The 15874-nt window shown below is 40.6% G+C and overlaps 1 protein-coding gene across 1 annotated transcript; it reads left to right on the top strand.

The window, feature by feature from the left end:
* Positions 1–248: 248 nt before the first annotated feature.
* Positions 249–14309, top strand: LOC306711677 (apolipoprotein B-100-like; the record flags this gene model as incomplete). Its single annotated transcript, XM_079180693.1, has 24 exons — positions 249–312; positions 3048–3160; positions 3280–3425; positions 3538–3685; positions 4016–4168; positions 4502–4626; positions 4741–4826; positions 4930–5374; positions 5488–5602; positions 5685–5831; positions 5924–6135; positions 6258–6453; positions 6548–6727; positions 6838–7041; positions 7144–7311; positions 7408–7613; positions 7760–7942; positions 8037–8167; positions 8281–8491; positions 8576–8748; positions 9002–9150; positions 9246–9355; positions 9446–9819; positions 10003–14309. The coding sequence occupies 24 exons, from the start codon at positions 249–251 to the stop codon at positions 14307–14309; spliced, it is 8346 nt and encodes a 2781-aa protein (XP_079036819.1).
* Positions 14310–15874: the final 1565 nt, after the last annotated feature.

Raw genomic sequence — 15874 nt, 5'->3', positions numbered from 1 at the left:
ATATAAATTCAATTTAATATAAGTACACAAGAAATGTTTTTTTCATTGTTCTTGTGTACGTACTGTAAGGGGGCTGAGGCCCCCTGTAATTAAAGGTGTGTACATTCCAGCCAGAGGGCTCCACCCACTCCTTCAGGAGAATGTTGGGATCAGGTGTGGGGAGAGACACACCTGGAGTTGATCTCCTCATCAGGGAGATGAATAAAGGTGATGGAGGAAAGTAGATCAGAGGAGAACATGCGGAGAGCATGGTGCGGGAGGAGCAGGGTCGCGCCTCCCTAAGATCTCCAGGGGTGAAGAGAATTAAGACCGGTAAGTCGGCTAGCGGCCCGGCTGAAATAGTTTAGTTTGTTTAGTTTTCTGATTGAGCTCTGGACTGAGCTAGGTTTTCTGTTGCTTTATGTTTATTGAAGAGTGTATAATTAAAGATCCTGAAACCTGCAGACCTGACTCTGCCTCTGATTGCTGCGCTGCCACTGTTTCCTGTGTCCTCTAAACAAATCCTGTTACAGTACGCAGAAATTAACACAACAGCTAATAACAAGGACAACAAAGCTGAACAAAGCATCAGAGCAGAGCACAGCTAGCAGCCAGTGAACTGACATAGCATCCACCTGTCACTCAAAGTGGCCATGCCCTAAATTATGCCCAAAACAAAAAACAAATCACGTTACAGTATGCAGAAAAAAACACAAAACCCTGAATTATGCCTATTTTAAGCCTTTATATGATTTAAAGTTACATAAAAATACACCCCATACAGTTTGCAAGAACAGGAAATTAGCTGATAGAGACCAAACACATTTTAATGTAACAGGCTTTAAACATGTATTTGTGCTGTAATGTTGGGCATTTTAACATCTAAGGAGATTGATTTGCTTTTGGAGCCAGCCATTTGATGAACTGCAATCTTTGGCTTCATTTCTCATTTCTCAGCATGAGAGGTAGCTGCTTCGTTAACACAGACGGATCCCTGATCATTGTTTTCACTGCCATCCAGTGGTGTAAACTGCAATTTTTCAAACCTAGTGACTATATATATATATATATATACATATATATAGGCTTATATAAAAAAAACTAATGGAGTTAATATCTTAGATTAGATATTAACATCTTTCACAGCTACCAGGTCACTCAAGAACAATTTTGTTTGAGCAATCAATTCAGATATTTCTGTTCTGCCTATTGGTGAGAGGTGTATGATTATCATAAGTGTCTGAACATACAGATTGTGCAGTAAAAACTAAGCAGTTACTTCTTAACAACATTAAACATTCGTGACTAAATTGGCAACAACTGTTGTGTATATTACTGATATCTCTGGAACAGCTGCTTCAAGATCATTTCACAATGGCCTAAAGTGTGTTGTGGTGGAGGTATTTTTATCCAAAAGAGATAACCAGTTCAGAGAATGTAAAACCTAATTTACTGTGTGCCACATAATGTCAACACAGTGGACTGAGACTGTAGTCCACTGCTGCTTTCACAAGATTCTTGAGAACAACTTGTTCAAGTTCCGTGTTACAGCTCCTTATCACTGGCCAGGGGGCATAATTCTACAGTTTCTGGGTTATGCTTATGAATAAGCATTGCAACTATATGATTATAATATGAAGGGTTCTAAACTATAAAATGAATGTTTTAAATATTTAATATTGGCTGTTGATCATGAAGATTAGACTTTTTGAGTCTGCTTAACAAAACCTTTAATTCAGGCCATAATTTGACGAGATTTTAATGTATTTCAATGCAAAGGATGAACTTGATTGATTGAAATGTGCTGCAGATTTTATATGAACCTTTACAAAGGTGTCTCTTTAGTATTCACTGTAATGATACTTTTGGAAAACTTGGAAGTATTAATAAAGTCACAACTAAATATTTATGTTTCACCTTAGAAGCAAAGTACAAGATATTATTGGCGTTATGTTACAATCTGATTTTATTGTTTTTCAAAATGAGCAGTGACCGTTACTGAAAAATTCAAGGATAGGAAACACTTATGAAACTATTTGCCCTTTTCCCTCTACACGTACAGAGTGGACTTTGGAGCTGGGACAGCACTGTCATATATGTAAATCGCCCCAACAATCAGAACACCTTTGGTATAAAAGGCCAATTTCTACTCCACCAAAGGAGTAGAAAGGAGAGTTTCAGAGAGTCCATGATGGGGGACTCAAAGCTCTGTATTTTTCTCCTCCTAACCACACTAACCTTGGCTTGTATGTATTTTTCTAAATTTACATAACACTTTATATTGGGGGTCCATGAATATATTACAATTGTACAAAGTTAAAACTCTTTTTGAAGTAAAATAGTTTTCTTGCATGAGGAAAGTTTTTAATCAAATGTTCCTATGATTGTCTTTACAGATGCCCAAGAAGAGCAGGAAACTTGCCAGAGTAAGTGACAGTATTTTCACATGTTAATTACACAACCTGGACATAATGTAAATGTTTATTACATTGCAGCTGTTCAAGAAATGTACAATTGGGACTATATATTAGGATATGATATGCAAATTGAACTTTGACACTAGCTCACATATACATTTGTGCTGAGCAGCACAACACCATGCAAACGGTCACTAAGTACTCTGTGTGCTCTGTCCACCGCTTTACTTGTTTTTACCTTCAAAATAAAAGCCCTTGGCATACAGTATGTACCGCATCACTGATTATCAAGGGGAACTTCAATTCAGTCAGTGAATTTTGTGAAGAAGCAAATTAACAAAACAGCTTTGAATATGTATTTATCACAGACATGTATGGAAGCATCTATTGTGGATGTCCATCAGCCGACATTGATCTGGCACATTTTGATTGCGCGACAGCAATTACGTAATTAAGGGTGCTTTTGGAATGTTGAACTGTGAATGGTCCATTGCATTTCTTTCTCTTACATTTCTGTGTTAAAACTCTATAAGATGTCTTTTCCATGTAGAACTTTTTGAATTATGGCTGAATTGTTGAGGCGAAACCGTACTTCCTTGGAGTACTTGCAGCTACTAAAATCTAATATAAAATCATTATCTTCTCTACCAGTAAACCAAAGGTACAAAGTCTACCACAAGTATGAATACTTGTACGAAGCTGAGTCCTTGAACACTATCAAAGGTGCTTCACATCTGAAGAATGGACCGAAGGCCACTTGCAAGGTACATGTCACCGTACTATGACAGCTAAATTACATAATTCTACGTGCTATTAAATCGATTTATTCATTATCGTTTTACACTGACTGTATCTAGGGAGCTAAAATAATCTTTTAAAACAGGTTGAAATTGAAGTACCTCAGACTTGCAGTTTCATCGTCCGCACCACTGGCTGTAGCCTGAGTGAGGTGGTTGACATGGACGCAGAGGGAAACCCTGTGTTCGGTCCTGCAACCAGCTCTGATGCCTTTGCTGCTGAAATGGAAAGGTACATTATAGCAACAATTTTCCTAATCCAAGGCATCCAGTTGCATGATCACAAATGAAATGAAAAACATTTTCAAAAGGACTTAATGTTAAAAGTCTCACATTTGATGTAGGTATCCTCTGAAGGTTGTGGTTGAGGGTGTGTACGATGTGAAACTATACCCCGAGGACGGTGAGACAACAACAATCCTGAACATCAAGAGGGGTATCATCTCTGCCCTGGCTGTGCCTCTGCTAGCAGAAGATATGAATGAGAATATGGTAAGTCTCCCACTACTGTACACTAAAAATTAAACAACTTCCTCGTCCTCAATATTGTACATATTGTTAAATGTTTATACCTACATCGGTTAGTTTTTTTGCTGCCCTTTTTATATAAATATATACATATATATATATATTCTTTTTTATTGTTAATTTGTGTGTGTACATTGTGAGCGAAGTGGAAACCGGAGTCAAATTCCATGTATGCGTACATGGCCAATAAAGCTGATTCTGATTTTGATTCTCATGTGATAATTGTTTCCTACAACACAATAAAAAGAATGTGATGGCAATTAAATGACATATCTCTGTTAACATTTATTTCAGCCTACTATCCATGGTAATTGCAAGACCGGTTATTCTATCAATGCTAGAGAGGACATTGCAACTGACATCAGCCTGAACAGGGACCTGTCCAAATGTGACAAATTTGTCCCATTGAGAGATCACACCAGTCCCTTGGCGCTTATCTCTGGCATGGTAAGATATCCAAGCAACACATGGGTTGGTCTGGTTTGAAATGCTGACAAATTACATTTCTTTGTATTAAGCAACACTGCTGACCCAATTTTTCCAACTTCACTGACTCAACAGCCAACACAAATCACATTACTGTACTAATTATGTCTAAATGACATGTAATCTCTATGCTGTGCCGTGTGAAAGCAAACTGCCACTGTACCATTGGTGCTTTGGGTCCAGAAAAGCACTTAACAAATAAAATGTATTATTATTACTACCCTTAGCATCCACACTATTGTTAAAATCATAAAACAAGAATGTTGCATATAATCTTAATTCTTTGTGTTTTAGCACTACCCTCTTGCCCAGCTGGTCAGAAGCACCCAGATCTGCAACTACAAGTTTGACAATGAGAAAAAGCATATGACCTCGGGGTCTTGCACTGAGAAACATATACTCATTCCGTATTCTCACAAGTAAGTGCACCCTCACACTGCACTCTGTAGTGTGCTTCATTACGTGAGTGGACATACTGACACGTCTTGTTCAAGGACTCAACTGCACTTTTCAACCTTATGTTGTTTTCACAGGGGAGAATATGGAGTTACCAATGTTGGAAAGCAAGAACTGACTCTGGTTGAGGTTTCCACTTACAACGACAGAGTCTTTGACCACAGTAAGCTTATCTTCATATATCTTTTCCCTATTTTAGGGCTATTTATTCAAATTAAATTAAAGATATGATCGACTCAATGCAAACATTTACTTGTGTATCACAGGTGACGTTGTCATGGGTCTTCACATGGACACTGTCAAGGATAAGAGTGTTATCCAGGACAAAGATGCAGGTCTCAACCTCCTGAGAGAACTGGCCACTTTGCCCGAGACTGAGGGTGAGAAGAGGGCCCACCTCTTCCACAAGCTAGTCACCATGGTCCGTGGAATGAAGACCGAGACCCTGAGCACCAGCATCCCTGAGGCTCTTGTTGTGTCCCGTGTCCTGACCTACCAGGTTCTGGCCCAGTGTGGAACCCCCGAGTGCAGCAGCGCCATCATGCAGATCTTCAGGACTTTTGACAGCTCCTCACTCGAGGTAGATGCCGGTGTTTTTGCTATTGCACTCGTGTCCAATCCCTCTGCCCTCCTGATCAATGACATGCTCGAGATGGCCAAACACAAGCCCAGCAAGCCCATCATGTATGCTCTGAGCAATGTTGTCAAGAGGTGAGTGAAGTTAACCACACTTTATTTCAAGTTCAATAATATTTCAGCAAATGTTTTCCTTCTTTGCTTAAAATGGGATATGCAGGATTAATTTCTAAATATTTATTAAACAGGTTTTACAAAGCTGAGGGAAAGCTGATCCCCGAGATTTACTCTGTTGCTGAGATCATGGCTACCCATTTGGGTGACTGCTCTGGTGATGAGGACAACACCTTCTTGACATTGAGAGTGGGTAACCTTCCTTATTAGTCACAATGTAAATGACTGCCAACACCAAGGAGCACAATATCAATGAGTCCTTTGATTCCAGGTTGTTGGAAACATGGCTCCAGCTCTGGTATCTGCTGGCCCTGCACTCAGATCTGCTGTGATCCAGTGTGTGAACCAACCTGCTGCTTCCCTGGCTGTGCAGCAGGCTGCCATCCAAGTGTTCAGGCTGACTCCCGTCCCCGAAGAGGCAAGTTAAACTATTTCAAAGGTTTGAAAATAATAAAATCTGAATAATTATTTCTACGGTATACTCATTTAATTGATGTCTATCGGTCACAGGGCAGAGAGATTCTCATGCAGGTGCTTTTGGACAGCACCAGCTCCATGCAAAAGCGTATTGCTGCATATCTGGTACTTATGAAGGACCCCCAGAGCACTGAACTGGCCCAGCTAGCTGATGCCTTGCCCAATGAGCAGGACAAACAAGTCAAGAGCTTTGTGATCTCCCACATTACCAACATTTTGTCCTCAACTGAGCCAGAGACTCAAGAGTAAGTGAAAAGAAGTTTAAAATGTATATTTATGCTTCTTAAATTTGTTGTTTTACTACATGGTAAGTACGATTTCATCACCATCAGATGTTTAACATTAATATTTGATTCTTTTTGAACAGACTGAGAGAGAAGATTCAAGGTGCGCTGCAGGGTAATGAGCTCGGGGCCACAATGGACTCCACCAAGTTCTCTCGCAACTACAAGATCGGATCTGTGGAGGGCAACATGATCTTTGAGGATACCAGTTATCTGCCCAAGGAGGTCATGCTTGAAATGACTCTGAAGGCATTTGGCTATGACATCGACATGATGGAGGTAAATATTTTGAGCTGTTTTCATCCAAAATGTGCTTTGAAATACATTTTCAGTAAGCCGATTTGTGACAGTGACGAATGTATCACCTTTACAGATTGGTATGGAGGGAAAAGGATTTGAGCCAACCATTGATGCCCTGTTTGGAAAGAATGGCTTCTTCCCCAACACTGCCCTGAAGACAATGTACTTTGTATCTGAAAACATGCCACTCAGAGTCAATGAGATCCTGCAGAACATGCTCCCTGATCTGAAGAAGGACAGGATGAAGAGACAGGTACTCAGACCAATCTGTTTTGTACACATGACTAAAACAACTGTAATCATGATGATACATTTTTCAGTAAGGGGAAATTATTCTAAGGAAGTGTGAACATCTATGTTTAGGCCTCCCAGAACCTGATGAGGGAGATTGGACGCAACCTCAACAAACTCGTGAGGGAATTGAAGACGGCACAGTCTCCAGAGGCAATGGTTTATCTGAGACTTTTGGGAAATGAGCTGGGATATCTGAGGACCAACGAAATGGAGAAGATGGCCTACTCTGCTGCCATGATGATTGACAGCATGTTCAAAATGTTCCCAACTGATGTAAGGACCTTTTTATAAGAGCATAGTTGACATTCAAAGAATGATTTCAGTATTTCCTTGTCTATGATTTTAATGTCCCATGTGTATCTTTATTTGCCACAGATCATGACGGCACTGATGACCAAGGCTGACAACACAATCTTTGCCCACTACATCTTCATGGACAATGAATTCTTCCTGCCTACTGTCACTGGTGTGCCTCTCAGGATTACAATGTCTGGTACTTTCACCCCTGGTATCAAAGGTGGACTTCAGGTTGCTCGTGACATGGTAATAATTCATAAATGTGTTTAAATTCCAGCAATATTTTTTCAAAATGAATAGCATCAACACAACTCTTTACGTTTCTCCTATGTGTCCACACAGAGTGAAGTGAACTTCATGCCCTCCGCTAGCATTGAGTTTGTATCTGAAATTGGCTCCTACATCCCTGAATATGTCAACTCTGGATTAGAGATGCACACCAACTTTTTCCATGAAAGTGGGCTGAAGGCTAAGATCTCCATGGAAAGTGGCACTGTTAAGCTGACCATCCCTGCTCCAACAAGTCCAATTAAGCTCATCAAAATGACGTAAGTCTATAGAACTTTTGGAAAACGCAACAGACAGGAAGTAATTTAGGGTATCTTATATCTTGGATTACAACAATTTCAATTTGTCTACATTTAGATTAAAACAGCTTAAGCTGCATTCTAACTTGTATACATTTAACATATAGAAACACCCTGGTGGCAGTGACTGGATCAGAGGTGAAGACCATCCCCCCTATGGTGATGGACAAGGTTGATGTGCACGAGTGCACTCCTTTCTTCGCTGGAATGAAATACTGCACTGCTCTGCAGTACATTGATGCCTATTCTCAGGAGACAGCCCCCTACTTCCCCATCACTGGAGACAGCCAGTGAGCAAGACTTTCCAAACCACCAGCATATCATTTTCTTTAAAGAAATGAATTACTCATCAATATTGGCTAATTATCTGAATTATCTACATAGATTTGCTGTGGAACTCCATCCTACTGGTGAAGTCGTTGAGTACACCGCCACTGTTGCCTATGAGCTCCTCAGTGAGGGAGAAGAGGGCCGGCAGAAGGTTGACTCTGTGAAGTTTGTTCTGAGGGCTGAAGGTAAAGTATAATATGGACAGTATGATAACCCCTTTCTGTCTTCTTAGTGGCTCAAGTGGCCAAAAACGTTTACGGAGTTATGCAATATTAATATATTTATTGGTCAACAACAGGTTCAGAGCCCACTGAAGCCAGAGCTATCATGAAATATAACAGAAGAAAGAATGTCATCACAGCTGACATCCAAATCCCTGACTACGATGTGGAGGCTGGACTCAGGCTGGGTGTTGTTGATGGAAACACCAAGGGCAAAGGAACTCACTCTATTTCTCTTGACCTCATTAACAAGAACATCCCTCAGCTCTCTCTTGTTGGCCGTGCCAAGTAAGAAATCAACCATAAATCCTCATTAACATTAATGTCATCCTTACAATTGACAGTACGCTAACTCACTGCCACATTTTTCAGTCTGAAGGCCATGAAGGAGGGTATGCTGCAAGTCCAACTTCTTGTTCCCTCAATCAATGCTGATGCCACCGTCACAGCCAACATGAAACGTGATGAGGAATTAGAATTGGAGCTTAAGAGTGAAATCAAGATCATGGCCGCACACTCTGTGCAGAAAATCGCAATGAAATATGGTAATTTTCCAGAATATTACATGCAAATGAATTTAATAGTTGCTTACTTTTTTGACAGTTTCATATAAACCTGGGTCACATCCTGAATTGAGCTAAATCTGGAATTTAAGAATTATGGTTAAAATTCAGGACCCATAATATGGGGCCATTTTGCCTCAGAGATTTGATTCATTTGTAGAGTAGTTTAACGGGGGGATTAAAGGAATATTACCTCATGTTTTGGGATTCCATTCATTGTTCTCTATTGTTGCAGATGACAGCAAATTTGAGGTTGAGTTCAAGTCAGATGTGAACACTGACACCACCAGCTTGCCAACTGCTGAGTATGGCAACCAACTTCTTGACATGCAGGTGGGGCAGACTGACATGAAAGTCCGTCACATCTTCAAGAAGTTTGTGGAGGTACGAATCTTCGATTTAAAAAGTATTCACAGTTTCTCTTATGTTCTGATTTTTAATGTTGAGAATTAATAAAATACTGGTTATTGTTTTCTTAGGCAGGAAACAACTACGTGGAAAAGTGCGGTGCTGATTTACCTTACATTCAGAACTTCAGAGTGCCTGATATGCCTGAGATTTCCCTGCCAGAGACACTGTTCCTGAATACGTAAGTGAGAACAACTCTGAGGTGAATGTTTAAAGTCACTTGCTTTATTTTACAAAATATTTATGCATTTTACTTTTGTCCTTATAACAGTGAGACAAAGGCTGTCTACTATTTCAACAACGAGCACTTCACCATTGCTATCCCTCTACTTCTTGGAGGAAAGTCAACAGAAGAGCTTAACTTCCCACCAGCTTTGAGCACACCTGCCGTGTCTCTACCTCAGTTTGGACTGGAGATCGTCTCCATGGAAATTCCCATCCCAGAGCTCGTTGTCCCCGAGAGCTTTACTTTGTCCATTCCTCTTTTTGGAAAGGCTGAGGTGTCAACTCTGATGAAGAGCAACCTGTATGACATGGAGGCCTCAATGGCTGCTGGGAAAGATGTTGTGGAAACACCAAGCTACTCAGCTAAGTTTGATGTGACAGGAACCTCCCCACTTGACATCCTCTCAATAAAGATTGAAGGTATTTCATAATAAATATCATTAAAATTATGCGTTGTTCACGAAGTACAACAGTTTTCAGTTGCAGTTTTCAACTTATACTGATGTTAAAAAATGTGAATTCATTTTGGTTCCAGTATTACAGTGAAATATATATCTGTTATCAAGCTATAAATCATCTGTTCTTCTTTTGTGCTTCATGTAGGCTCTGGAATGTTGGCCACCACTGATTCCATCAAGGCCGAATTGAAAAGCTCTTTGGCACATAAATTCCTCGAAGCCACGATTAGTATTGTTGAGGATGTAGCCATCACAGACAAAATCAATTTGAAATCAAGCAGCAAGATTGAAGCCACAAGCCCATTGGGTCTTCATATTACACTAGAGCACAATGGCATGACTGGAATCAACACTGAAGAAATTTCTGCTGATAGCAACTTTGAGGGAACGTTAACGGCTGGACCCATGTATGGCAAGACCATTTCATCCCAGTCATTCACCATCTTCCCATTCAGGCCAGAAGCAAATATTGATACTATTGTTCAGTTTGAGTCCACAATTGGTAAGGTCCAGAACAAAATTGCAGCAACTCTTGCCAATGGTGAATTGTCAGTTGTGTCTAACACCAATGCCTTTGAAGACACCTTGACCCATGTTGCTGAGCTTTCCTTCAAAGACAGCAAGCTGTCACTGAAATGTGATGCAAATGCACTTGCTCTTGGTATGAAGATCCGTAACCAGGCTGAATCCTCTGCTGGTGCTGGTGAAGTCCTCATGAGAATGGAGACAAATGCAGACCACTCTGAAAACCGTGTTTACTCTCTTTTGACTGCCTCTCTTGATGTCAATGGTCTGGCAGTGAACAGCGATGCCACCATGAAGCTCCTTGAGAATGAGGCTACTCACAAGGCTACCCTGAAAATGAACAAGGACGGTTTGACCACAAGTGGAACAACCACCCTCCAGAGCCCCCTGTCCTTGGAAAACACCTTCAACGCTGGGCTTGATGCTTCAATGGCTTCTCTATCCATTACCAACAAGGCTGCAATGCGTGACATCAAGGTTGATAATGCCAATACTCTGACCATCACTCTTTCTAGCCTTGACTTCAACTCAAAGGCTGAAGCAACCGCCAGTGAGTATGCCACTTACACTCATGATATCACTGTCGACATGAAACCCTACACTGCCTCTGCAAATGTTAAAAACAATCTGAACCTTCTGGCGGCCAGCTTCATTAATGAGGCTCAGCTGCAGGCAGAGCTCTACAAGATGGACCTGACTGGAAGCCTGAAAGCCATCTATGGTGAGGAAGAGATCAAGCACACCTATCAGGTCAATTATGCTGATATGACGGCAAATGCAAAATGCAGCACCACTGGAAAACTCTTGGGAACACACATGAGCCACAACACCGAGCTTGAGGTTGTCGGTCTTGCTGCCAGCATCACCAATAATGCCCGCTTCAACTCACAGCCAATGCGCTTTGACCACACCATCCGTTGCAGCATCGTTCCTTTCGATTTCAACCTTGATGCCATTTTCAATGCTGATGGAGACATGACCATGTATGGAAAGCATAGTGCCCAGCTTTATGGCAAGTTCCTCCTTAAAGCACAACCCCTGGCTTTTGCTACCTCACATGAATGCAGAGCATCAATAAACCAGCAGCTAGACACCGGCTTTGCTCTTGAGACCACATTTGATAACAAGATGGATACTCTTCTGTCACTCCCAGAGCAGAAGACCAGTTTTATAATGAAGTCTAAGATGAATGAGCATGCCTTTAATCAGGACATGAGTGTTTACAACACTGCTGAGAGAACTGGAATTGAGGTTTCTGGTACCATCCTCACAAACATGCTCAATGCAGAATCCACAGAGAACCAGCAATTCACTATCTCTTCCTTTGTCAAATATGACAAGAACACAGACAGTCAAATTATTCAGTTCCCTCTTATTGAAAATCTGCCTGCATTCTTGGAAACCATCAAGGGTGTTGTTGTGCATGTTGCAGCGGTATTGCAAGACTACATCAACAATGCCGAGATAAAGGCTAAACTAGAAGCTATTCCCCAGTATGTAAGAGACTTTGTTTCTGAACTGAATATCGAAGGCAAGGTTGTTCAGCTGAAGCAGTATTTCAGTGATTTTACCCAGGATTATGTCATTTCCATGGAGGATGTTGAAGCATCTTTGAGCAACCTGAAGGTTACTGTTGAAAACCTGTTGGCTGATCTTACTCTTTACATCCAACACTTTGCTGGTATGGTGAAAGAGATTATCGTTAGTGGCACCCTGCCAGAAACCCTCATTCAGAAGATCCAGGAACAGCTGAATGCCATTAATGAGGAGTTTGACATCAAGGCAATAGTTGTATATGTGATTGATACCATGACGGAGGTTATCGACCAGATTCATTTGGACAAGCTCACGGAAAGCAGCATTGCATTCCTGCGTGATATTGATTACAAGTATGATTTCAAGGCCACCCTAGTGAGATTCATGAGGGACATTAAACAGATGATCGAGACCTTTGACATGCAAGAATTTGTTGCTGAGCTGAAGAACTTCATTTCATCCATCAACTTTAAAGCTAAAATTGAGAGACTAGTGAGTCAGATTCCCACAGAGATTTTCAGCGATGTAACAGATTACATTAAGAAAACGATTCAAGACCTTGACATCCTAGGTAAGATCAACACATTCTATGCCAAGATGAGGGAGTTGATTGTAAAGTTTGAGGCTGACAAAAAAGTTGAGGCTGTCTTGGAAAAGGTGGTTGAGCTCATCAAGCAGTTGAAAATTGAGGAAACTATCAGGGCTGTGGTGAACATGGTGAAGGACGCAGACATCCCTACCAAATTCTTGGAAGTCTTTCAGGGTGCTATTAACTATTTCAAAACAACCGAGGTTAATGATATAATTCAACAGCTGAATGTGTACATTGAAACTCTTACGCAAAATCTGAGGACATTGGATTATAATACATTTGTGGAATATGCTAATCAAATTATTGCTGATTACACAGTTTCTGTGAATGAGCTGATCAGGAGTTTTGAAATCCCCCAGAAACTTGAGGCCACAAGAGAATTTGTCAACCTTGCATTATCTTCTGTCAAAGGCTTAATGGAACACCTGAGAGAAATCAAAGTTGCAGAAATGATCAAATCTGTAAAGGACATCATTGACCGTGTTGTGCTTGAGAGCATTAAGACATTTGCTGAATTTATGAAACAGATAATTACAGATCTGGATGTCAAAGTGCAGATTGACTCTTATCTGGACTTTGTGAGACAATTCTACACTACAGTCATCCATGTGGTAACTGATATCATCACCTCTACAGTTCAGATGATTAACAACGTTGTAGCTGAACAAAAAATCTTCAGCGAGATTCAGCAGATCATTGAAGGGCTGATTATTGAACTTAAGAAAGTGGAGTTGAATACACCATCCTTCATCATTCCTCTCACTGACTTTGTTGTGCCCTCTGTGAAGTTCAGCATGGATGAGCTTAAACAGTTTGAAATCCCAACACAGCTGGACATCCCTGAGTTCACCATCCTTGGCCTCTATACTGTGAAAGCCACCACAATATCCTTTGATGACATCAAGCAGAGAATCATTGAACTTTTTGATTTCATTGTCAACTTTGAGATCAAAATGCCTGATGTGGATGCTTTCTTTGGAGACCTCTCAATGAACTATCTTCCTTCCATGCCTGAGATGACCTTCCCAGATATTAGCCTTCCTGAGATCTCATTCCCTGTCATCCCACAAGTTCCCGTAGAAAATTTTGTCAAGTCTCTTCAGGTTCCTGAGATCACACTGCCAACCATTCCAAATCAGATCTTGGTCCCATGCTTTGGTAAACTCTATGCTGAGATCAAATTCCAAACTCCCATCTACAACATCAAGACTTCTGCTGAGTTCAAGAACTCCACTGAAAGTGAAATTACGCCTCTATTCACTGGATTCCTTAGTTCCCAGGCCACATCTCCAAGTTTTGAAATTCTTAATTACAAACTTGATTCCACTGCTCGTATTGCAATCCCAAAAATGAGTCGTGTTGTCCTTGTGGAGACTCTGAAGTTCAACCATCTTGCTCTTGGTGTTGAACATCAGGCATCTCTAACTCTCTATGGTCCATCAGCCCAGGCCCAAGGCAAAACTACAATTAAGGTTATCACTTCACCTTACACTGCTGACATAATGAACACAGCCTTCATTGCTATAGAAGAAGGAATGTCTGCCTCTCTTGATACAACTTACAATCATGTAGTGGACCTTCCAATGTTCAATGTCAGGAGTGAGGCCACTGTAACTCAGAAAGCAATTGCTCGCCAAGATGGCTACACCTTCACTCTAACAGTTGACAATTCAGGCACTGGCAAATGCAATGCTGAGGATGGCACTCACAAGAGCAACTTGCAAATGTCCCTCTCTCCCAGCAGTTCCACGCTAACTTACTCAGGTGACACAGTCCCAACCCTCTTAAAGATGTGTTAGAGTCAAAATCTAAATGACTAATTATAATGTGTGCTTCCGAAGTCTGGTGTCCTTATGTGTCCCTAAAAGCTATTGTTGAGAAATCTCAGGAGTTTGTTGACTCTGTCAAGTCTGACTATTTAGCTGCAGTGCTCATTAACATCAATGTTGTCTACCGTAACCTTGTCACAGTCTTAAAGAATATTATTGACCAGATCTCTGCCCTAAATATGGAGCAGCTCAACAATTCATTTGAGTACATTATGGACATGTTTATTTACTTAGTGGACCAGTTCAATAACACCGTTGTGGTTTCCTGCGGCAAGCTTCAGAGGAGGCTCAGACCTACATGAAAGTTAATGATGGAAGGCTTGAGATTGACCTTCCATTTCCATTCCAGCAGTGAGAACCCCTAACAGAATAAGGCCAAAGTACATAGGAAATACTACCATCTGTTCAAAACGCATACTTGGAAGGAGTATGGACAATTAGCTCTTAACCATATTTTTAACAATGAGTTCAACAGAAGCTGTTGTATCATTTTCATTGAGATGGTTTATTGTGTACAAACATTGAAAATGTAACATTTTACTGTAACTCACCTTCCTGCAAAGAATGAAAATTATCAATAAAATACATTAATGCAATCTGTAAATGTCTGATTTCCTGCTTAGTAATGTTACAACACAGTTTGGATGAATCTCACTGAATTTATTTAGTGCCATGATTCGAGAACTTAGTGGTACTTTTGAGATAACCAAGGATCTTTAAAACTGACTAATATACAGTATTCTAAATGCTTTTGTTGACATTGTCAACCAGATGTGTACCATTCTCATTTAAATATGCAGTAGGTCAATCAGTTTTCTATAGCAACTCGGACAAGACATATCACATTCATATACAATATACACATACACTGTGAAGGTAATTCCAACACTGACAAATAATAAAACCAACCTGTCTGTCTGTCTGTCTGGCTAGCAGACAGACAAAGGATTGGTTTCATTTGCACTCTAGATAAACATATATTTAGAAAATTTCAACTCTCTGTGGGGACCTTTGTCTACTGGCATTGAGAGTAATTACTGTACAAAAACACTGTGAACATGTGCTTTAGTGTTTCAAACCGGCAGGTGTACTGATATGCTTCAGTACTTTTGTAGGTCATCATGGCGGAGCCATCTACACCAAGAGGCACTACAAAGTAACTAAAGATGACCTGATATGTGAATTCAGGCCACCTCTACTGATGGCTGATAGACTGTCCGATTATTCCCAAATGTCAATGCAAATGACTCTTATAAGTTAAGTTAACAAGGTGACTATTTCCTACAAGCCTTTATTTAGCTAGTTCCCTAAGATAACCATTTCCTTCAAGATTTTATTATGTTCGTGTCTTTTTTAATGTTTTGGGACATTTATTTTTAAGCCCATCTGGCAAAAGTCCCTGCGTGTCAGCACGGGATCCACTTCAATTCTGATAGTGGTCTCAAGGATTCAGTGCATTTGTCAAGTACAGGCACATTCATTGACACTGAAGCAGAGCATGAACGCAACTGTGCTAGTTACTTTTTACTGTTACG

This window comes from Pholis gunnellus (assembly GCF_910591455.1).
Source record: "Pholis gunnellus genome assembly, chromosome: 19".
NCBI lineage: Eukaryota > Metazoa > Chordata > Actinopteri > Perciformes > Pholidae > Pholis > Pholis gunnellus.
This window is presented reverse-complemented; position numbering and strand designations above follow the sequence as displayed.